Source organism: Mastigoproctus giganteus, chromosome 10 (assembly GCF_048544385.1).
Source record: "Mastigoproctus giganteus isolate SK-2022 chromosome 10, ASM4854438v1, whole genome shotgun sequence".
NCBI classification, from domain to species: domain Eukaryota; kingdom Metazoa; phylum Arthropoda; class Arachnida; order Uropygi; family Thelyphonidae; genus Mastigoproctus; species Mastigoproctus giganteus.
In genome coordinates, this window is record NC_143584.1 from 190,497,512 (window position 1) to 190,518,286 (window position 20,775).

At 38.4% G+C, this 20,775-nt stretch overlaps 1 protein-coding gene across 1 annotated transcript in view; it reads left to right on the forward strand.

The window, feature by feature from the left end:
- The window catches only part of LOC150079667 (C-Jun-amino-terminal kinase-interacting protein 4-like), a 540,406-nt gene that overhangs the window by 380,695 nt on the left and 138,936 nt on the right, over positions 1 to 20,775 (forward strand). Inside the window, exons 21-23 of the mRNA XM_090383158.1 lie at positions 3,548 to 3,572; positions 7,843 to 8,062; positions 15,810 to 15,890. Coding sequence (XP_090239284.1) covers positions 3,548 to 3,572; positions 7,843 to 8,062; positions 15,810 to 15,890 — 326 coding nt within the window. The remainder of the gene's footprint in view (positions 1 to 3,547; positions 3,573 to 7,842; positions 8,063 to 15,809; positions 15,891 to 20,775) is intronic.

The window sequence follows — 20,775 nt, forward strand, 5'->3', positions numbered from 1 at the left end:
ATACTGAACCCTGAGGGACTCCACTAATAACATTAGTCCACGATGAGCAGTGTCCATTGATTACCACTCTCTGTCTTCTCCCCCTCAACCACCCCTTTATCCATAGCAGCAACTTGCCTCCAATGCCACACTGCTCCAATTTGTGCAGCAGTCTTCCATGTGCAACAGTATCAAAAGCCTTTCTAAGATCCAAGTATATAATATCAAAGTTATTCCCTGCATCCAGTTCTTTTGTGACTGCATCATAGTATCCAATCAAATTGGTCAGGCAAGACTTCCCTTTAACAAAACCATGCTGTGTCCTAGCTATAACTGAAGTCTTGTCTAGATGATCCTGCAGTGCTTCTTTCACCAGTGCCTCCATTAATTTTCCGGGAACAGAAGTTAAACTCACAGGTCTATAATTACTTGTGTCAGCCTTTGATCCCCCTTTGTGAATTGGGGTCACATTTGCACATCTCCAGTCAATGGGTACCTCCCCTGAGTCCAAGGAAGCTCTCATAATTATGGCTAAGGGTTTGCTTACCTCCTTTGCTGCCTCCTTTAATATAACTGGATAGATCCCATCCACCCCAGGTGCCTTTCTTGTGTTTATCTTCAACAATTTCTCCTCCACTTTGCTCTCAGTTATTACAAGATTCTCTAGCTTACTGCTAGAGTTGAATACACCTCTGGCATTCCCCTCGCTGAATAACTCCTCATGTGTGAATGTCGATGCAAAATATTCATTTAGTTTGTTAGCTACCCGAGCAGGGTCATCAACAGTTGACCCATCGATCTCAAGTGGACCAATCTGATTCATCCCCTTCCTTCTAGAGTTTACATAAGTAAAGAACTCTTTGCTGTTTTTCTTCGCATCCCTTGCCAAGGATCTCTCGTAATCTGCCTTCGCCTGCCTAACCTCCTTTGTAACTTGGTTACAGATCAACTTGTATCTATCATAGGCAACCGTGTCACGTGTTAATTTGTATGTATCCCATGCATTTTTCTTCTCTGCCATATGCCTCATTAGTTCATCTGACAACCATTTAGGCCTAAACCTTGAACAATATTTCTTAGTTGGTATGTAAAGCCTAGTAGCTTCCACGATAAGTTCTTTGAATGCTTCCCATTTTGAATTTGCTGTTGGCAATATCATCAGTTGATCCCACTGTATAGAATTTAAATACTGTCTCAGTCCATTGTAGTCGCCTTTACGAAAGCAATACCCCTTCCCTTTACCCCTAATGGTAGTTACCTCTTTGAGTAACTCCCACTTCAGCACACTGTGATCACTGCCACCAAGTGGTTCATTTATCTGCAGATTCTGAATGCATGAAGAATCACTACTGATAATCAAATCAAGAGTATTACTCCCTCTAGTTGCCTCCCGAACATGCTGATGTAGAAAACAATCATCCAATAAATCCACAAAAGCCTTGCTACTGTGTGAGTGACCAGCCCCCAAATTCCAGTCAATATCTGGGAAATTAAAATCCCCCATTATAAGACTCTCTGATTTACTGGCCCACTCTATTTCTCCGAACAGTTTCTTATTATACTCATCAGAGTCATTAGGCCTATAGCACACTCCTACTCTCAATTTTGATCTCCCAATGCTTATGTCACACCAAACTGACTCGACACTGCACTGTCCAGCGATGTCGACTGGCTTCACTTCCTTGGATTGTATGTGTTTCTTAATTAATAGCATAACCCCTCCTCCCTTCCTATCCTGTCTATCCTTTCTGTACACATTGTACTCCCCAAATTCCAGTTCTGCATTTCTTATATCTGTGTGACACCACGTCTCTGAAATCCCCACAATATCTGCCTTTGATGTTTTGAGCAATACCTCAAATTCATCAAATTTATTTACTAAACTCCTAGCATTGGTGTACACACAAGTATACATGCACCTGTTCTTTTTCTTAGCTACCCTAACACAACCCATGTGTTTACTTGTACCCCAATGATTCCCAGCAGTCTCTGAAATATCCTGCATCTTATTTTCCAGGCTGCGGCTCATTCCAATAGAAGCAGTGCAAGAATCACTTTCACCTCTGCCAGTGGCTACTGTTAATCTATTAGTCCTTGTATCCCCCCAATCTAGCAGTTTTCCGACCCACCTAACATTGCCTCGATAGCATCAGCAAACATTCTTGCACCCTTTCTATTTAAGTGTATCCCATCCCTGTAGAAGCAGTCTCTCCTGTTAACAAGTACAGACCAGGCTGAAAAAAATTCTACCCCTTGAGCCCTGCACAATCTTTCCAGGGCCGAATTGATTGACAGGGCTCTCATCATATACTCCCTCCTATCGTGTCTGGGCAGAATTGCAGACACTTTCAATTTCAACCCTAATTCACTGCTTTTTTTCATCAGTGACCTGTACTTGTCAAGTAATTCCGCCGGTCTCCTACTCTTAATGTCATTAGTGCCAACGTGTACAACTATATCACCTTTTGTGCCCTTAAAAGATGATATCCGCTCTACAACGTCATCAACTTTTGCCCCTGGCAGACATACCCTGGTCCTATTCCACCTATCCTTTTTACAAAGCATGTTTCCCGTTTCCCTGACAATAGAGTCACCAACAACTACTAGTTCCTTTGGGACCAGCGCATTCTGCCTTGGGGGTTGCCGCTGTGTTCCGCGATGACCAAGTGCAAGCTCTGGCATTGGTGTGGGCAGCTGAGAGCTTGATGGGCCCCTCACTTGTAATCCTTCGAGGGCATCCACCCTATCCTTCAAGCTCTCATATAGGCCCATAACAACGCTGAGTTGTCGCCTTATCTCCTTACACTCCTTGCATCGCACACACACAAAGACATCCCCCATGGCAGTATCATGTCCCATACTTGACTGCTCCGCAAACATCAAGCAAATAGTGCATCTTACAAGGCTGTGATTCAGAGGACAACTGCCCCCCTCAGTTCTCCCCTGGGCCACAGCATTCCCATTAGCTTGAGCCCTTTGCTTTGCTGCTCTGGTTTGAGTCATGATTTAGATTTACTTTCAATAAAATTTCAATTTCTGTACAAAATTAAATCCTAAACTTGTATCCAAACACAGTTATAACGCTATATTTATGTTTCAGTAACGAGTGTTATCTACGGAATATTTACGTTTCAGTAACGAGTGTTATCTACGAAATATTTACGTTTCAGTAACGAGTGTTATCTGCGAAATCCCTTTATATAACTTTCGTATCAAGTTATGTATTAATTATTTGTTTTTACTAATTATTTATGTTACGTAACCTAAGTGGTTATATGTATAATTAATTATGTTAAATAAAATTAATTATATTACGTTTGTAATCTAAGTCGTTATATGTATTTATTTAAACGTTTCTTTACCATTTCTGCCCTCTGTAGTCAAAAATTTGGTTATTGAATAATGCTAAGTTTACTGGATATTCATTCTTCCACCTAGCATAAAAAATTTAATTTTAGAAACTGCATAAGACATATACAATTTTTTTCATGTTATTTTATAAGACATTAAACAATCGAAATAACCTATTATATAATTTATTAATACATTTTATATACCCTGTTCACAGAATTTTTTGACTACTCCTCATATTAGTAAGCCCAAGTGATCCAAGAAATTGGATTTTCTGCATCGCCCTAAAATAAAATAAAACAAAACAGAATTTTCATACTATTCCATTCATACATTGTAATTATCCAATTCTGCTTTTACATTACCAGACTCACTGCCTCTGCCATGTTGGGAGGAAACTTATTCCAATGTTTGACAACCCACTACCCATAGGTGAACTTTGTCAGATTCAGTCTTCTGTTATTAGTAGCAGCAAATGATACAAGAAAGCAAGCTTATACAGCATCACCATAAAAAAAACCCTTCCCACATCACATTCTCCTCAATAATTTGTGTACTTCTTCCTTGAATTTACTCAAACTCACTTCCACAACAGATAGTAGTTTCTTCGAACAGTCAACTACCCACTGGTTAAAGACAAATATCTGCACATCTATTCTGAAACCATTCTTCTTCAATTTGAATTTATGCCATCTCATTATAAATGATATTCTCAGATATTTATTTTTTTATTTGTGTTCCCCGGTTCTTGTCGCATCTATGATTCAGACCTTCCCCATTCATTTTGCTCAACTCCTCACCTTAATCAGATCTCCTTTTAGACATCCAGTTATCAAACTTTGCACACCTTCTAAGCCACTTTTCTTATATGCATTGATTTGCACTCATCAGAAATCTGGTCACCCTTCGTTGAATCCTCTCTAATTCTGTCTTTTTTGGCACTGTCTCTTGAATATGATATTTGAAATATGGTCTAACCATTGTCTTGTATAGAACAAAAATGACATCCATCTCCCTACCAGCAAAGATCGAAAAAAATCATGTACAGGATGCCACATGTCTTCACAGCCACCTGTTCACACTGCGTGGAAATTTTCATGCCATTTGTATCATAACACCTAAGTGTTCTTTTAACTTGAACCATTAAACTTTAGTGCCATTTTTCAGATGTCAGGTGCCATCTATGCAGCTGATCAAAGTCTTTTTGAAGTAACATGACCTGGCCTGGCTTAATTTGATAATCATTCTTTCCACCTTCAGATGATCAGCAAACTTTGACAGCTTTCCTTGTATGCCTTCAGGATGTCAACATGGTGGATGCCCTCGGGCCCATCAAGCTCTCAGCTGCCAACATTAATCCCAGAGCTTGATCACTTGATCATCAGGCAACACAGTGGTAATGCAGAATGCACTGGTCCCACAGGAGGTAGTTGTTGTTGTTGGTGACCATATTGTCAGGGAAACAGGAAATGTATTGTGGAAAAAAAGATAGGTGGAATAGGACCAGGGTATGTCTGCAGGGGCAAAAGTTGATGACGTTGTAGAGCAGATATCATTTTTTAAGGGCACAACTACACTTTGATACTACACTTATCCAAAAAATTGTATGCTGATGGGAAAGTTCTGTAAATTGCTGTTCAAGTCAGCTCATTGCGTAGCCCAGTGGTCAGGAGCGAGAGTGCATAGCACGCGTTCCTTGAGGGGATCGGGGTTCAAGCCCGTGACTACTAAATACGATAAATATTTGTATTGATGATTTATTGTAAACTCTACTGACTTGGTTGTCGTGCCGGAGTATAAACAGAATATTTATTTTTATTTATTAAGGGTACCTTTTGAGATTTTCTCTTGCATGTTCTAGCTGTTGACTTTCTCTGGTGGAAGTCATTAATAATGGTTCACTAGGGTGAATGGTTACATTACATTCTACACTATATTAACGAAAGTATTTAGACACACAAATAGTTGCAAAAAAGAGCATTTAATTGAAAAAGTTAATATAGCAGTAGGGTATCCATTGTCCTGAATGAGAGTGTTGACCTCTGGGAAATACTTCGTAACAACTTCTAGTAGATAAAGTGTAGAATTTTCCTGCATAGCAGCAGCCATAGCCAGTTTGGAAAAGGACTGTTTTTCCAAATTGGCTTAGGCACTGGATTTCACACTCCAGTCATCCCACAGGTGTTCAAAGGGGTTGAGCTCTGGGCTGGTAATCAAACTTTTTTATGTCATTGTCCAGAAACCAGTTCCTACACATTTATGCTATGTGACATGGAGCATTAATGTACTGATACTAACAGGGCACATGTCCATAATACTGTTACAGTGTAGGTTGCATGTAATTCTGCAAAATATCCAGGTAACTCATGGACTTCGGCAACAGACTTAAGTCTGAATCAATTGAAAACAGCTACATACTATTACACTGTCTCCACCAGACTTTATGGTCAGAATGATATACTGGTACAAGGAGTGGTGTTTGGGGCAATGTTCTGTGTGTTAAGGTTCCAAGTAGAACAAATTAATTTGTATTGAAACATTGTGTAGCAAGATTTGTTTCTTCTTAGCAGTTTCTGTCACCATTCTAGAGTCTAAACATTGGAAATGACACCACTCTAAATGCCATTTCACATTGGTGACTGTGAATTTGCACTTACATGCACTGTACTAACATTAAACATAAAAGCTATGCAACTCAGTATAGATAGTTGATGTACTAATGGAGATTCTTAGACATGCTCCATGATACTTTCTACAGACAACATGCAAGTTATGAACTGTCCTCTTCATGGTTTGTCAAACGTGTTTGTTTGTGATACCATCCAAACTTTTTTTTTTGATTGAGGTAACACTTATGGTCTTCCATTTTTGAATAACATCCATCACAGTCAATTTTGGGAGATTTGGACATAAAAATAAATAAATAAATAAATTTTCTGTTTATACTCCGGCACGACAACCTAGTCAGTAGAGTTTACAATAAATCGTTAATACAAGTATTTATCGTATTTAGTAGTCACGGGCTTGAACCCCAGTCCACTCAAGGAACACGTGCTATGCACTCGCGCTCCTGAGCACTTGGCTATGTCAGGCCTAGTTGTGCACACAAAAAAGGTTCCTGATGTGGCATCCAATCATCACTCCATATTGAAACTCAGCAAGTTCTAATCTGTCACCCATGCTGATTTCTAATATACTGCTACACAGGCAAATCCACAAGATTTATATTGGTGTGTCTGAGTTAATAAGCATTGCAGGTAACTTCTTGCACAATACTAAATATTCATGAAGGAATTTCCAAATACTTTTGGTCATATTGTGGATCTTCCATTGATGTGTGTGTGTGGCGCCTCCGTAGCCAGGTGGGAAGGAGCAGCAGTGCGTAGCACACGCTTCTTGATTAGACCGGGGTTTGAGCCCGTCACTACCAAATATGGAGGATGTGGAAAGGTCAGGGATTGACCACCGCATATCCCGGAGCAATATGGCCTTAGTTGCTAATGCTCTTAAAAAAAAAAAAAAAACCATTGATGTGTGATGTTTCCAACAGTTGATTTTGGGTGTCCAGCTCTTTGATATCTCAGGAATGGACAGAACTTCTATGTAACAACCTGCTGTCATGTCTGTGAAGGGATTTAGGTGCTTTCTTCATCTATTCTATTCCATCTTCCTGTCATTTAGTGTGCATACCTATTGTATCCTACTTTTAATTAGAAATGCCATCTGCTATCATGTTACTTCTGAAATTAACCAGTAATTCCAACCTGTTCAAGCTTATACAGGAACCTCTCACGAGAGGTTCTTATATATGCAATGTGGTCTTACAATAGTCAATAGTCAATTGTAAGACCATATTTGGAATACTGTGTTTAAGTATGGAGACTTCATCTGAAAAAAGACATTGAGCTTCTTCAAAGGGTTCAAAGACAGGCAACTCAAATAGTGAGATCAACAGAATGATGACCACATAAGGAAAGACTCTGATTACATGGGCTACAGAGCTTGGCAACAAGGCACCTCAGAGGTGACCTGATTGAAGTTTACAAGGCTCTCAGTGGAATTAGTAAAATGAATGAAGGTGGAATTGTCACTGTTATAAAGAATTCCGGAACTAGGGATCATAAATTCAAATTACAGGGCTTAACATTTAGATTAGATTGTAGGAAGTTTTCTTTTAGTCAGCAAGTCATTGATTTCTGGAACAAGTTGTCCTTGCAGATAGTTGAGGCTGACAGTTTGAATAAATTTAAAGGTCAGCTGGGTAGTTACCTGTGTGAGGAGGAAAGCATATAATTTGTCTTTTCTTATCTACTTGTTTTTTTTTTTTTTTTGCCAGTACCACAGAAGCCTATGGCTTCCTTGCACTATATGGCCAATACTATTACTGTTATTTCCTCAAGGTGAAGTGTCCCAAACATATTTGAGGGTAGTGTATGTTTTTTTATAAGAATAACATTTTAAATGCTTAAATGTGCTTCATGATATGTTTTTCTCTCTCTCTCTCTCTCCCAGGAAAAGATATTAGTGCCAATGGTGTGCTAATAGTTGATAGCAGTAATCAGAATGGACTGTCGGAGAAAGTAAATCCAAACTGGAGAACGATTCAGACACCATCAGATTTAGTAAAAGATGGCGTATCAGAAGTCCCACGAGACAATGAGATTGCATATAATCAAGTGGAAAAAATGTCCAGTGTGTTGCCAACCATGTGGCTTGGATCACAAAATGGAAGGTAAAATTTTTTTTATTTTTAACCCTTTCTGGACACACATGCACGGGCGGGCGGGTGCGCGCGCGCACACACACACACACACACACACACACACAGAGAGAGAGAGAGAGAGAGAGAGAAGTATATGCATATATATATATAAGATCATGTCAAATAATTCTTCAAAATACTTTAAAAATCTTCCAATAAGTGCTGTCATCTGCATTTCTAAATTATTGTACACACATTTTATAATAGATGGCAGCATGAAAATAGATATCAAAATTAAAAGAGTAGGAGGTTGCTTTTCTCCAGTGTTTGATTTTGACTTTAAAAAAGCTAAATTCTCTGGAATTAAGATAAAAAAAATTGATGAAACTGATTGAAGTGATGTATGAATAGATGTAAAAGGTAATTTTACCTCAAGAAAGAAGTAATGATTTTTTTCTAAATTTTAGCTAGAGCTTATAAGCCCCTTGCTAAAATTAACATAGTAATGATTTTTATGGATTTTTATGATTTTTGATATAATTTCATTTTAAAATTGAGCAAAGAAGTGAAAATTAAATTTTCACAAAATGCTTTTAAAAGTATATATGTACAAAGTTTTCATTTTTAAGAACTTTCAAAATTTAACAAAGAAACACATTTCTGCATAGCCCACTACTACCAAAAAAACATGCTGCTAAGGTCCCAGGCATTTCTAGAAATTTATTCTGAAAAGAATAAGCATGTTCACAGATGCATATTGCAGTAATGGACAGGGCGCCAAAACACTGGAGGATTTTGTGGTGAGGCAGTATCAATATGAGACTGATATTTGTGCTTGTCTAATATTAAATTTCAGAATTTCCTTTACTGTTAGTATATTCATTAAAATGATAATATGTACGGATTTAATCAAAAAGTTCAGTAAATGATCATATGATTCTTGTAGCATAGCTAAAAGATTGTGAGTAGGGTTTACAGTGAACTTTTGAGCATGTGCTGACAAAGTTTTAACTTTTTGTCTAGCAGAAAACTGAGTAAGCTTTGAGTAATCAGTTATTTTTTTTTTCATTTACCATATGTACTGAAAATGACAAAAGTTGAACAAAGTGTGAACATTACAATTTGTTGTAAAAGCTTGGAAGATCAGCCTTTCAGCAAATGCTCATTACAAAAAAAAGAATCCCCCCCCCCCCCGATTTTAAGTGGTTGCAAAGGTTTTTGAATGAAATTTTTTTGCTTGAAGATGAAGAAAGGAGCTGGTGCCCATAAACTTCTCAAAACATCAATGAAATTAGCAGTCTTTTGATTGACCATTTGACAAATTGCTATGGGAATAACCTTTCATCTGGTTCAGTACAGGCCATTTTGACTGAGGATTTGGGCATGTGGTTAATGAATGACAAGTTTGTTCCACATATTCTCACTCACATGAGATGAGGGCTCAATATTGAGCCCTCATTTAATGTGAGTTATTCAAGCAAGCTGTGTTGGAACCTGCATTTTTAAAATTAATGCAGGATCTGACAAGGAGCTGAACATGCTTTGCTCTCATAGTCTTTACCACTACATCAAGATGATGCAAGAGCATCATAATAGGCCATATACAAATATCCATATTTTTGGTGCTTGAAACATCATAAAGGTTTGGTGTGCATGGTTGTACTGTGCAGTAATTAACATTCATTTTAAAAATTTTTTTTTTTTTTTTTTGTCCTCGCCTTTTCCCATTATTATATGGGGGTCAGTGTTTTTTTTTTTTATTGTTTTGACGTGCAGTTTTTACGGCTGGATGCCCTTCCTGATGCCAACCCTTACCCTTCATCCGGGCTGGGAATATGCGGTGGTCATTCCCTGACCCACCGCATCCTCCGTATTTGGTGGGTACGGGCTCGAACCCCGGTCTAATCAAGAAGCGTGTGCTATGCACTACTGCTCCTGCCCACCTGGCTACGGAGGCGCATTTTTTTAATATTAATATTAAATATTTAGTATTAATAAATTTTGTTTTTATAATGTTTGTAGTATACTGTTGACTAGTAGAAAAACTTTAGAGATACATTTATATGTTAGTTAGTTAGTTATTTTGGAGCATTAGCAACTAAGGCCATATTGCTCCGGGAATATGCGGTGGTCATTCCCTGACCTTTCCGCATCCTCCGTATTTGGTGGCGACGGGCTCGAACCCTGGTCTAATCAAGAAGCGTGTGCTACGCACTGCTGCTCCTTCCCACATTTATATGTAGTTTACGTTGTAATTTTTATGGAAAATTATAATTCATTATGAATTGTAGTACTGATTATGAATGTGTAATTTTATTTTTATAGTGTGCTTATAGTATTATGACCAGCGGAAAAAAAAATTCCAATTAGATACAGCTTCGTCAGGAAAGTTTTGATTTATTTCCGACTTCTGGTGCCATTATGGAGGGGGGGATTTGATTCATTAGTTCAGAAAATGATGTAGATATGATATAAATGATTACAATAAGAGAAACAATACTGTAGTACAAATGTCAGTTTTGTAACTTTCCAGGCACTTAGCTGAACGGTTATAGAAAGAAAAAAAAAAAAATTCATTTTTAGTGAATGCTTTGTCCAAATTCATTTTTTTACACATCGAAGTTTATTCTACAGACAGGTTCTTTCAAGCATGGAATTTACCACCTGGTGGTAAATTCCATGTGTGAGTGACCAATAGTCTGTCTAGTCATGGTTTAGGCTTATATGGATGTCAGATGAACTAATGAGACATGTAGCAGAGAAGAAAAATGCATGGGATACATATAAATTAATGGGTGACACGGAAGCCTGAGGTAGATATAATCTAAGTCTGTAATCAATATACAAAGAAGGTTAGGCAGGTAAAGGCAGATTACGAGATATCTTTGGCAAAGGATACAAACAAAAACAGCAAAGAGTTCTTTACTTATGTAAACTCTAGAAGGAAGGGGATGAATCAGATTGGTCCACTTGATATTGAGTTCAACTGTTGATGATCCTCAACAGTAGCAGGTTCATCAACAAACTGAATGAGTATTTTGCATCAACATTTACACATGAGGAGAATGCCAGTGGTGTATTTAACTCTTTACAGTGAGCTAAACGATTTTGTAATAACTGAGAGCAAAGTGGAGCAGAAATTGTTAGAGAAAAACATAAGAAAGGCACCTGGGATGGATGGGATCTATCCAGTTGTATTGAAGGAAGCTGTAAAGGAATTTAGCAAACCCTTAGCCATAATTATGAGAGCTTCCTTGGACTCAGAGGAGGTTCCCATAGACTGGATTGTGCAAATGTAATCCCAATTTGCAATGGAGGATCAAAGGGTGACACAAGTAATTACAAACTGTTAGTTTAGCTTCTGTTTTAGGGAAATTAATGTGGGCATTGGTTAAAGAAACACTGCAGTATCATCTAGACAAGACTTCAGTTATAGTTTGGACACAGCATGGGTTTGTTAAGGGAAAATCTTGTGTGACTAATTTAATTGGATACTATGTGGTCACAAAGGAACTGGATGCAAAGAATAATTTTGATATCATATACAGTGGATTCCGGTTATTTGGGCCACCAGTTAATCGGGGCAAATCTTAAAAAACAGAACCCAGTCGAGAAAATAGCCAAGGTTTACTTCGATTAATTGGGACAACATGCCGTTTAATCGGGGCAGGAGACTGCAGCACTGGAGATTACCCTACTATTGTCTGCGACCGTACAACAGGGTTCGGTCTGATTTCTGGAGGTCACAACCATAAAACAATAAAAACAATAAGTAGTCACCTGTTTATTGGGCTTTTCTGTTAGTGCAATTTATCATAAATGGATAGTAAACACGATCATATTGAATTTGTAATAATACCGACAGCTGGAATTCTGTGGGTTATTATGTGACATTTGTTTACACTAACATTAAATCTATATAAAAAAATTAATTTTCATAATCTTCTCTTCATTCCTATTTTTAAAGCTTCATAACTTGTTACTCCATTCTCACTTGTGCATATTGTGTTACTTGCAATTTGTGTAAGGGTTACTCTTACAAAGAAAGGCTAAGTTATGCAAATTACAGTGTCTGGACACTATGCACCTGTGAGGAGATCTGATTGAAGTGTATAAGGTCTTGAATGGTTTGAGTAAGCTCAATGCTGATGGTATTCTTCCTCTTGCCCAGATTAATCGCCTGAGGGGATATATATTCAAACTGAGGAAAGATAGTTGTAGAATAGATGTACAAAAATTTGCCTTTAGCCAGTGGTTGGTTAATTTCTGGAACAAACTTCCATCTGTCATTGCAGAAGTGGACAGCTTAAATAAATTCAGGGCAGAACTAGACAAACATTTGGAGTGAATGGATGGGTGAAATGGGAAGGTTTTTTTTTTTTTTTTTTGGCTGATGCTGTTTAAGCACCACCTGTATAAGGTGTATCATATGCCCTTTTTTTTTTCTTTTTTTTTTGCATCATATTCCTCTATTAATGCTAATTTGTATTTATGCAACCTGAAGTGTAAAGTCTGAGCAAGAGGAAGAATGGCATCAGCACTGAGCTTGCTGATGGCATTAGCCTCCAGACACGAAATTTGCAGAACTGAAGCCGTTTTTTGATAACAGCACCTTTTTTTTCTCCTCATCAGTCTCAGTGTCATTCTCAGCACCCTTTCCAGAAAATTTGCATCCTTCCTAAAATGAGACCTCCAGATCAGTATGCAAGGTGCGGCTTAACCATTGCCTTGTACAAGGGAATAATCATCTCCTTATCCCTGCTGGCAAAATGCCTGTATATCATTGACAAAACTCAGTTAGCTGTCCTGCAAGCCTGTTTTCACCACTCAGAGAACTTCATATCTGACTGCACTATTAAACCCTGACTTTTTCATTTTCCGCTACTAGCAGCATACTCTGGTTACTATCATTAACCACCATGCCAACCTTTGTATCATTTGCAAACTTAGACATTAAGCATGATATACCTTCATCAATATCATTAATAAATATATAAAAGAATGGGCCCAGTACTGAATCCTGGGAGACTCCACTAATAACATTAGGCCACAAACAGCATTGTCCATTAATAACCACTCTGTCCTCTCCCACTCAATCATCCCTTTACTGATAGCTGTAATTTGCCCTTAATGCCACACCACTCCAATTTATACAGCAGCCTTTTAAGCATAACAATATCAAAAGCTTTCCTGAAGTATATGATAAAAAAAATTTTTTTGAGTCCAGCTCCTTTGTTACTTCATCCATAGTACCCAATCAAATTGGTCAGAAAAGATTGCCCCTTAATAAATCCATGCTGTGACTGCAGTATAGCTGCATTCCTTTCTAGATGGTCTTGCATGGATTTATTAAGGGGCAATCTATAAATACTCATGTTACCTTTTGATCCTCTTTTTGAATTGGTAATACATTCGCACATCTCCAGTCCATAGCGATCTCCTCTGAATCCAGAGATCTCTCATAATTATGGCTAAGGGTTTGCTTACCTTCTTTGTTGCCTCCTTTAATAAATAAGTGCATAGGTCCCATCCATCCCAGGTGCCTTTTTTATTTTTAGCTTCAATAATTTCTCTTACACTTTCTTCTTAGTTATCACAAATCATTTAATCCCCCAATTAGAATTTGATCAACTTCTGGCATCCCCCTCTCTAAAGAACTCCTCATGTGTGAATGTAGATGCACAATACCTATTCAGTTTTTGAGCAACCTGAGCAGAACCATCAACAGTTAAACCATCAATATCAATTGAAACAATGTGATTCAATCACTTCCGTCTACTGTTAACATAAGTAAAGAGGTCTATGTTGCTTTTCTTTGCCAGCGACTTCTCGTAATCTGCCTTAGCTTGCCTAACCTCCTTAGTGACTTGATTCCAGATTGGTTTATATCTACCATAGGCTTCTGTTTCACCTGATAATTTATATGCATCCCATGCATTTTTCTTATCTGTCACGTCTCATTATTTCATCTGACATCCATTTTGGTCTAAGACTTGGACAGTATTTCTTAGTTGGTGTGAAAATCCTAGTAGCTTCTGTGATTACTTAAATTGTCTGAGACCACTGTAGACACCCTTCTCTTTACCCGTGATAGTAGTTTTGTCTTTAAGCAAATTCTACATCAATATGCTGTGATCACTGCCACCCACTGGGTTTTTTACCTGTAGTTTCTTAATGCATGAAAATTTGCTGCTGATAATCAGTTCAAGGATATTGCTTCCTCTTGTTGCCTCTCTAACATGCTGGGGTGAATCAATTTCTGAAAAGTTAAAATTCCCCATTATAAGAGATTCTGATTTACTGTTCGTTACTCTCATCATAGTCATTTGGCTTATAACACACTCCTATTCTCATTTTTGTTTTCCCAGTGCTTTTGTCACACCAAACTTGGCTCATCATTGTACTGGCCACCCATGTTGACTGGATGCATTGTCTTAGATTTAATATGCTTCTTAACTAAGAGCATGGCGCCTCCGTAGCCAGGTGGGCAGGAGCAGCAATGGGTTGCACACGCTTCTTGATTAGACCGGGGTTCGAGCCTGTGACCACCAAATACGGAGGATGCGGAAAGGTCAGGGAATGACCACTGCATATCGCCGGAACAATATGGTCTTAGTTGCTAATGCTCATAAAAACCAAATAACAACAACTAAGAGCATAACCCCTCCCTCCCTCCCTCTCTCTCTCCTCCTGACCTGTCTGTCGTTTCTATATACATTGTACTCCCCCATTTTAAAATTCTGCATCTCTCATGTCTGAGTGACACTATATCTCTAATATCCCTAGTACTTGCATTAGATGCCTTAATCAGTACTTCAAATTTATCAAATTTATTTTCTATGCTCCTAGAATTAGTGTACATGCAAGTATACATGTACCTGTTCTTATTCTTAGTTATCCTAACACAGCCGATGTATTTACTTGTTCCCCGAGGACCCACAGTAGAGTTTGAAATCCCCAACACAATGCTCTACAGGCTGCTGCATGTTCCAATAGAAGTAATGTAATAATCACTTATTCCTCTGTGTGTGTGGCTGTAGTTATCCTCCTAGCTGTCAGTTTTCTAACCCACCTAAGACTGCCTAGATAGCTTCACAAATATTCTTGCACCCCCTTCTATTTTATTCTGTCCCATACTTATAAAAACAGTCTCTGCTGTTAACAAGCACAGACCATGCTGAGAAAAATTCTATCCCAATTCTGGTAGATGCTTCTATCTACAGCAGAATTGCAGCTGCAATATGGTACCTATATTCACTGGGCCATCCTAAATCAGCTATTCTGAATATGACATGATTAAGTTCATAGCAATAACATACTATTCTATGTTATTGAATTTAACCATTCTTACAGCATCCATATTCCTTGTCTCCATTTAAATCTAAAATTACCTACAGCAGTCCTTCATATAAGTGTTTTCTCTCTGCTTGCTCTGTCAGTTTCTTGATTTGTCAGTTTCTTGATTCATCTTTCCACTGAAAAATTCAAAGATAATTTTGCAGAAATGTGTTGTGTACTTTGGGTGACTGTTTATGAAAACTTTATTAATATTTTAAATTTCTTAAACACAAATGAATATTTAATGGCAATGCATTACATAATTTTATTACTGAAACTTATATAGGATTTTTCTCAATAATTCTTCTAAATTATGAAGCTAATGCTTTATAGGACATTTAATGAACTATGAAGTTTATTACAATGTCCTATTTAGTTCATTTAATGAAGTAAATGAACTGTGAAGCATTAAATGTCCTTATACCTTCCTTTTTTTTAGCATATATGTACACTCGTCAGTTGCTCGCTGGTGGCACTGCATACATTCAGTTGAACTTAAGGACTCAATCCTGAGCATAGTGTAAGTATGTTTTTTTTTTTTTTTTTTTTATAACTCTTGTAGTGTCATCATAGTAGTAGAGGTAAAAACAGTGTTTGAAATATGTTTTATCCTGGTATACTGGTATCCTGGTATTCAGTCTGCTGACGAGGCTAGTAGGGGCCAGACGTGTTCAAAGCCGCTAAGTGGATTTTTCTTATTTATTGATTTGAAATTATTGTTTTTCTAAAACTTTTGATTTAAATTTAGTAGTATAGCATTATTTTGTGATATTTCTGATTAATCTGGTGTAATTATTCTTTACTCCGCCTTATAATTACATAAAAGTATCGGTAAGGGTATCAAAACCACGTGTTACAAGTTACAACTCCACTGAACCAGAAGTTTTATAGCCATATTTAGCCGCTTATTGAATATTTTTACATCAAATTATTTTTTTTTATGTAGCTTATAGACCTAGTAAGGATCGTTAGTTTATTCTGAATCGAGACAGTGAGATTTGAAAGTTAATTAATACTTAAGTGTCCACAGATTACCGTTCGTAAATTCCCGCCTTTGTCTTTGTCATACGATCGTTATATATCGAACCTAGGTAGCGTTAGTATAGTATAGGTTATAATATTTTCAGCGATCGGTAAAATCTATTAAACTTTTTGAACTTCGTTGGCATTTAAATTGCACTTTTAACTAAATACATATACCGACTTAGATTACAAACGTAACATAATTAATTAATACATAACTGATACGGAAGTTATATAAAGGGAACTCGGAGATAGTTAATACTTGACACTAAAAAATATATATACCATTATAACTGTGTTGGGAGATAAGTTAGGGTTATAAACTGAAATTGAAATTTTATTTAAATTAAAAGTAATCATGACTCAGACCAGAGCAGCAAAACAAAAGGCTCAAGCTAATGGAAGTGCTGTGGCTCAGAGGAGAACTGAGGGGGGAAGTTGCCTTCTGAATCACAGCCTTCTAAAATGCACAGCTTGCATGATGTTTGTGGAGCATTCAGGTACAGGACATGATATTGCCATGGGGGATGTCTTTGTGTGTGCGCAATGCAAGGAGTGTATCGAAATCAGGCAATAACTCAGCGTTCTTATGGGCCTATATGAGAGCTTGAAGGACAGGGTGGATGCCCTCGAAGGAACTAAAGTGAGGGGCCCATCAAGCTCTCAGCTGCCCACATCAACGCCAGAGCTTGCACTTGGTCATCGTGAAACACAGCGGCAACCCCCAAGGCAGAATGCGCTGGTCCCAAAGGAACTAGTAGTTGTTGGTGACTCTATTGTCAGGGAAACAGGGAACATGCTTTGTAAAAAGGATAGGTGGAACAGGACCAGGGTATGTCTGCCAGGGGCAAAGGTTGATGACGTTGTAGAGCAGATATCATCTTTTAAGGGCACAAAAGGTGATATAGTTGTACACGTTGGCACTAATGATATCAAGAGTAGGAGACCGGCAGAATTGCTTAACAAGTACAGGTCACTGTTGAAAAAAAGCCGTGAAATGGGGTTGAATTTGAAAGTGTCTGCAATTCTGCCCAGACACGATAGGAGGGAGTATATGATGAGAGCCTTGTCGATCAATTCGGCCCTGGAAAGATTGTGCAAGGCTCAAGGGGTAAAATTTTTTTCAGCCTGGACTGTACTTGTTAACAGGAGAGATTGCTTCTACAGGGATGGGATACACTTAAATAGAAAGGGTGCAAGAATATTTGCTGATGCTATCAAGGCAGTGTTAGGTGGGTCGGAAAACTGCTAGCTTGGGGGGGATACAAAGACGAATAGATTAACAGTAGCCACTTGCAGAGGTGAAAGAGATTCTTGCACTGCTTCTATTGGAATGAGCAGAAGCCTGAAAAACAAGATTCAGGATATTTCAGAGACTGCTGGTAGTCATTGCGGTACAAGTAAACACATGGGTTGTGTTAGGGTAGCTAAGAATAGAAAAAGGTGCATGTATACTTGCGTGTACACCAATGCTAGGAGTTTAGTAAATAAATTTGATGAATTTGAGGTATTGCTCAAAACATCAAAGGCAGATATTGTTGGGATATCAGAGACTTGGTGTCACACAGATATAAGGAATGCAGAACTGGAATTTGGGGAGTACAACTTCTACAGAAAGGATAGACTGGATAGGAAGGGAGGAGGGGTTATGCTATTAGTTAAGAAATACATAAAATCCAAGAAAGTGAAGCCAGTGGACATCGCTGGACAGTGCAGTGTCGAGTCAGTTTGGTGTGACATAAGCATTGGGAGATCAAAATTGAGAGTAGCAGTGTGCTATAGGCCTAATGACTCTGATGAGTATAATAAGAAACTGTACAGGGAAATAGAGTGGGCTAGTAAATCAGAGTGTCTTATAATGGGAGATTTTAATTTCCCAGATATTGACTGGAGTTTGGGGGCTGGTCACTCACACACTACAAGGCTTTTGTGGATTTATTGGATGATTGTTTTCTACATCAGCATGTTCGGGAGGCAACTAGAGGGAGTAATACTCTTAATTTGATTATCAGCAGTGATTCTTCATGCATTAAGAATCTGCAGATAAATGAACCACTAGGTGGCAGTGATCACAGTGTGCTGAAGTGAGATTTACTCAAAGAGGTAACTACCATTAGGGGTAAAGGGAAGGGTTATTGCTTTCGTAAAGGCGACTACGATGGACTGAGACAGTATTTAAATTCTATACAGTGGGACCAACTGATGATGTTACCAACAGCAAATGCAAAATGGGAAGCATTCAAAGAACTTATCTTGGAAGCTACTAGGCTTTACATACCAACTAAGAAATATTGTTCAAGGTTTAGGCCTAAATGGATGTCAGATGAACTGATGAGGCATATGGCAGAGAAGAAACATGCATGGGATACATACAAATTAATACATGACACAGAAGCCTATGATAGGTACAAGTTGATCTGTAACCAAGTTACAAAGGAGGTTAGGCAGGCGAAGGCAGAGTACGAGAAATCTTTGGCAAGGGATGTAAAGAAAAACAGCAAAGAGTTCTTTACTTATGTAAACTCTAGAAGGAAGGGGATGAATCAGATTGGTCCACTTGATATCGATGGGCCAACTGTTGATGATCCTGCTCAGGTAGCTAACAAACTAAATGAATATTTTGCATCGACATTCACACATGAGGAGTTATTTAGCGAGGGGAAAGCCAGAGGTGTATTCAACTCTAGCAGTAAGCTAGAGAATCTTGTAATAACTGAGAGTAAAGTGGAGGAGAAACTGTTGAATATAAACACAAGAAAGGCACCCGGGGTGGATGGGATCTATCCAGTTATATTAAAGGAGGCAGCAGAGGAAGTAAGCAAACCCTTAGCCATAATTATGAGAGCTTCCTTGGACTCAGGGGAGGTACCCATGGACTGGAGATGTGCAAATGTGACCCCAATTCATAAAGGAGGATCAAAGGCTGACACAAGCAATTATAGACCTGTGAGTTTAACTTCTGTTCCAGGAAAATTAATGGAGGCACTAGTTAAAGAAGCACTGCAGGATCATTTAGACAAGACTTCAGTTATAGCTCAGACACAGCATGGTTTTGTTAAGGGGAAGTCTTGCCTGACCAATTTGATTGGATACTATGATGCAGTCACAAAGGAACTGGATGCAGGGAATAACTTTGATATTATATACTTGGATCTTAGAAAGGCTTTTGATACTGTTGCACATGGAAGACTGCTGCACAAATTGGAGCAGTGTGACATTGGAGGCAAATTGCTGCTGTGGATAAAGGGGTGGCTGAGGGGGAGAAGACAGAGAGTGGTAATCAATGGACACTGCTCATCGTGGACTAATGTTATTAGTGGAGTCCCTCAGGGCTCAGTCCATTATTGTTTTCTGTATTCATAAATGATATTGATGATGGTATATCAAGCTCAATGTCGAAGTTTGCAGACGATACAAAGGTTGGCAGGGTTGTCAAGGACACTACGCTGCTGCAACAGGATCTGGAAAGGTTCAGCAGATGGGCTGAGAGGTGGCAAATGAAGTTTAACATTGACAAATGTAAAGTACTACACATGGGAAACAGCAACCCCAGAGCAACGTATCAACTCTGTGGTACTACACTGACAGTGGTAGAGAATGAAAGGGACCTGGGGGTGGTTGTGCAGGCAGATATGAAGTTCTCTGAGCAGTGCAGACGGGCTGCAAGAGTAGCTCATGGTGTATTGTCAATGATATATAGGAATTTTTCTAGCAGGGATAAGGAGGTGATTATTCCCTTGTATAAGGCAATGGTCAGGCCACACTTAGAGTACTGTATACAGGTTTGGAGGCCTCATTTCAAGAAGGATGTAGAGCTGCTGGAACGAGTACAGAGAAGGGCAACAAGATTAGTGAATGGAACAAAGGGGTGCTCTTACGAAGAAAGGCTTAAGTTTTGCAAATTACAGTGTCTGGAGATTAGGCACCCGCGAGGTGATCTGATAGAGGTGTATAAAGCATTGAATGGTTTGAGCATGCTCAATGCTGATGGGATTCTTCCTCTCGCTCAGAAAAATCACCTGAGAGGGCATAAATTCAAATTGAGGAAAGACAGATGTAGGATAGACGTGCGGAAATTTGCCTTTAGCCAGCGAGTGGTTGGTTGGTGGAACAGACTTCCATCCCGTCGTGGAAGTTGATAGACTAAATAAGTTTAAGGCTCAGCTGGACAGGTATTTTGAATGAACAGAGGGGTGAAGTGGAAGTGGTTTTTTTTTTTTTTTTTGGCTGATGCTGCATAAGCTTGCTTTCTTGCATCAAATGCCTCTACTAATGCTAATGCTAATACTAGTATAAAGCCTTTTTTTTTTTTTTTTTATGTAGGAACTAAATAGATTAGAAAAGATATACATTTTCTGTAAAGTTCATAGAAGAAATCTCTG